This window comes from Apaloderma vittatum, unplaced genomic scaffold (assembly GCF_000703405.1).
Source record: "Apaloderma vittatum isolate BGI_N311 unplaced genomic scaffold, ASM70340v1 scaffold30626, whole genome shotgun sequence".
In the NCBI taxonomy this organism is placed as follows: domain Eukaryota; kingdom Metazoa; phylum Chordata; class Aves; order Trogoniformes; family Trogonidae; genus Apaloderma; species Apaloderma vittatum.
In genome coordinates, this window is record NW_009721749.1 from 13,914 (window position 1) to 18,029 (window position 4,116).

Sequence of the window (4,116 nt, forward strand, 5' to 3'; positions counted from 1 at the left end):
GGAAAGGACAGTGGCAAGTTACAGACGGGACCTCGGCGGAGGGGGCTGGGCTGCTGCCAGGGGCAGGACCAAAGGGACCCCCACCTCCTTCATCACAGCTCTGGAGGGCAACCAGTGCCCATTGCCGCAGCTGCCACCTCCTCACCCTCTCAGTGACATCTTTTTACCATTTTTTTCATCCATCTCACTATACTTGTCCAGACACCGCATATCTACTGCTGCCAAAATCCTACTCCAGCAAATATTCCCTGGAGGTAAGGAAATGCCAGAGGTGTGCTGCAAGCACTCTGTGGTGAGCAAGCACAGCGGTTATAAAAAGGTTTTTATATAGCTGCCCTTCCTATTCTGAACTTTTAAATAACACTCTTTGTTCTTATTCCATACTTACAGAAGAATAAGCGATTTGAGTCCATAAAATGTTAACGGGGAGATCCGATTTATCCTATTATTTTCAATTATCCTATAAATTGGATACAGTAAAATATAGATCAGATTGATAATTGACTGCAGTCTTAAATTGAAAGGATGATAAAAAATAACATACTTTCAAGTGGTTTTCTTCAAATGTCCATTCAAACTACTTAAAAAATTAATGCGCTACTCCTCTAGCAGATCAGAATATTCATTGAATTAATTTCCTTTCAGAAGAACTTAATTGAAGGAAAAATTAACTTAGAGAAAGTAATTACTTTCAACTTAGGAAAAAAAAATTTCCTGCAAGTCTTTAAAATTCTTTAATCAAGACACTTTAAATAGTCTTTGTGAAAACAGAGCAGCCCGACATAGCGTTGTTCCATGGAAGTCCAACAGTTCCAAACACACAGAAAGATGTTATGCATGTTATTATTTGCTTATTTTTAATAACTTTACTTAGTCAAAACAGTATTTTATTTTTGTCTATCTGAAGAGCAGTAATAAACCAATATTTCAGTGTATGACAGTTGTCTCATCTGGGACATTTCAAGCACTATTTACAGGGAAAGAACTGTCCCCAAAGTTATCTTGCTACAGTTTTATGGTATCTTACTTAGTTAATGTATTAATTTGTAACAAGAAGCTACTAATAAACATTATGTAGTATTGTAAAATTCATCAGTCATTGGAGCTAATAAGGTCCAAGAACTAATTTCTGCTCTAAAAGTCAATTGGGTTTTTACTTTGCACAGTACAGGAGTTCCCTAGTAATTATTTAATGAACAAAATAAAACCACCCCAAATATTTCTACCTCTTGCTTTAAATATTCCTTGAGAAAATAAACATACAAATAGGAAGACAACATACAGCCATTCAAGTCTGTGGAGATCTTCAAAGACGTTAGGCTTCAGAATGGTTATCTTGTTGTTACTCAGGTATCTAGAACAAGTCCAACCAAAGATAAATGAATGGAATGATTAATGAACATCAGGTGCATGAAAATGAGTTGTATTTTTTTACTTGGTAATTTATCAGCTATAATTGTTCATAATTACCATTTTTGATTATGATAATTTCTATGCCCTTCTTTGAGAGCAAGGTGGGACTCTCTAGTGAGGACTTTCAGAGCAGATATGTAGACTATTTTGTCTAATCTATAAAAAAACACAGTAAGTTAAGTATTTTTGCTGTGTTAAACTCTAGGCCCTCTCCAGTTTCCTTCTGTAGAGTGATTCATTCCATGAATGTTCCCAGGATCCCTTTCAGTATGTGTTAAGGATATTAGTGATAAATGTAGATACCAGAATCGTGGAAAAAGACAGGCTGAGAAATGAAGGGAGAAGGGTACTACAAATGGTCTGGGAACATAATAACAGCAGCTCTAATAATATATAATTAACCACACTTATGTGACAGAAACTAAAGGCTACAACACATTTTCCTTTTAAAAACGTTGCAGAAATAAGAAACTGAATCGAACAATGCAATTTTTGTGTAGACTCTTTCACTGAGCTTTTTCCTTAAAAGTTAGAAGCACCTTTCCAAAAGCTGCCCCAAAATAAAGAAAAAGTTGTTCTTTTCATTTCATTTACTGATTATTCTGGTTTAATTCTGTAAGCCCAAATACAACATTAAAGGGTTTTCATCCATCACAAACTCTCACATTTGTTTTAGACCTCTTTCACTCTTTCTGGTTTTCTTCAAGATAACTGCTCTACTGTCTCCTTCTTCCATTCTGAAGATTTGGGGAACAGGAGTGAAGTATGGAGACCACTTTAAATTTCAAAGTATTGTCGGATCAGGCAAATTTGCACAGACAGCTTTTAATCTGTCTTTGCCTTCTCAGTCCAACAGTTGAGTTAAAGATCTGGATGATTTTGCAACTTCCTAACATTGAATGAGGTAAGAGAGAGATGTCCATAACACCCTTCAGAGCTCCTCCTTCTGCTTTTCACTTCAGTATTTGAAAAGCAACACTTACAGTTTTGTCAAGTTGTATAAACCTTTGAAAGCACGTTCAGATACAGCTCTGATTTTATTATGCTGAAGATACCTAAGAAGATAAAAACCCAACAACAATTAATTCTCAAAATATGCAAAGTCAAAGCAAGCATAAATAGGCAATTAAAATCCATCACATACTTGAAAAGATGGTGTCAAATTTATTGCACCTTAAATTTGATAATAACCATTTCATAGCTATAGCTGCAAAGGTGTTTTGAAATAAATACCTGCCCTGCCCCCCAGCAGAATTATGAAATTCATGCAAAGGAATGCTTGGTTTGCCCAAGATGAACAGTTAAGCGGTTGTATGTGACTTCCTGCACTATATTAGGTCCTAACTTTGCAGTCCTCACCTGTGTAACCTGATACTTATGTTTAGCCTGGATGCGGCTACAAGCAAAATTTTGCAGAGGAAATGCCAAATTAAAGTGTACTTTTGAATTTTGTATTTATAGTATCAGAGAATTTTCAAAATGCTACATTTTAAAGATAATATAATCAAAATTTGAAGTGCATCTTACTGATCTGCAAACTAAAGACTGCTATTTTTTCCATTCTGTTTTTCTTTATCTACTTTGACAAAATAATGAGTTCAAAAATATTATCAACCGCAAACATTAAATGCTTTTCAAATAATTGTAAAGCATTATACTGTTATTATCTGAGTAATATTTAAATATAAATACTTTTGAATTAAATTACAGTTAATAAATCATCTGTACGCATTCCTGTTAAAAAGCAACAAGAAATCTGACACTGGCTTTTACAAAATGGGCTTTTGCAAGATGGGCAAAATGTATAGTTTTCGATCAGAAAGGTGTGCAATTATCAGAAGCAAATGTTTCCTACAGGTGGAAACCAATGTACTTCTTCAGATGAAAACGTATTTCCAGTCTTTAAGCCCATAATTGCACTTAATTTTGTGACCACAAGATGGTGCTGCGGTTACAGTTACAGTCAGTAAAGTCTCCTTGGAACGTCAAGTGCCTTGCACTGGCGATATAGGAACTCTGCTCTGGACTTTTGCATTTAACTCTTAAATTCACTAATTACATATACAGAAAACTTGATTTTTGAACATATATGTTAAATATCATAAATGCAGTAATAGTGTGTTACCGTGACAATTTGAATAGTTGAGTCATTATCAAATTGGTACCAAATGTAATTAGAAGTAAACCCAAGTGTCCTGTGAGTGAGCTACCCACGGCAATAGGAAGTTTAAGCTTCCAACCTGTTGGCTGCAGAATAAATGGATTATGTTACTTTCATTTCTTTTGGCATATTACTTTCCATTATGAATATAACTTCCTTCAGACATGATGAAAGTGTAGTATTTTTCTGGTATAAAATAGCCACATATATATATATATATATATATATATATGTAGAACTTACAGTTTTGCAAAAAGAGACATGTCAAATCAGGCTATTTGAGCCAAACAGGTTACACAATTAGGTGAGGTACTGAAGGGTAAAACAAATTTTACATGTAAGCTGAGGGTTGTCACTTAGATGTTAAACACTGTGTGTATGTGAGAGGAAAAGGATGAATATTTAAGGCATTAAATAGATATTGAAGCACTCCCTTACAGATTTTTAAGGTCTTGGTATTTCTTGAAAATGTCAGCAGAAAGTTTCCTTAGCAGATTCCTCTGGAGAGACCTGTAGGAATCATAGAATCATAGAATCATAGA

At 34.7% G+C, this 4,116-nt stretch overlaps 1 protein-coding gene across 1 annotated transcript in view; it reads right to left on the reverse strand.

Annotated features, from left to right (window-relative positions):
• RXFP1 (relaxin/insulin-like family peptide receptor 1) overlaps positions 1-4,098 on the reverse strand; it is a gene marked incomplete at its 5' end in the record, with an annotated part of 15,028 nt that extends 10,930 nt beyond the window's left edge. Inside the window, 4 exons of the mRNA XM_009871518.1 lie at positions 389-460; positions 1,283-1,354; positions 2,397-2,468; positions 4,013-4,098. Coding sequence (XP_009869820.1) covers positions 389-460; positions 1,283-1,354; positions 2,397-2,468; positions 4,013-4,098 — 302 coding nt within the window. The remainder of the gene's footprint in view (positions 1-388; positions 461-1,282; positions 1,355-2,396; positions 2,469-4,012) is intronic.
• Positions 4,099-4,116: the final 18 nt, after the last annotated feature.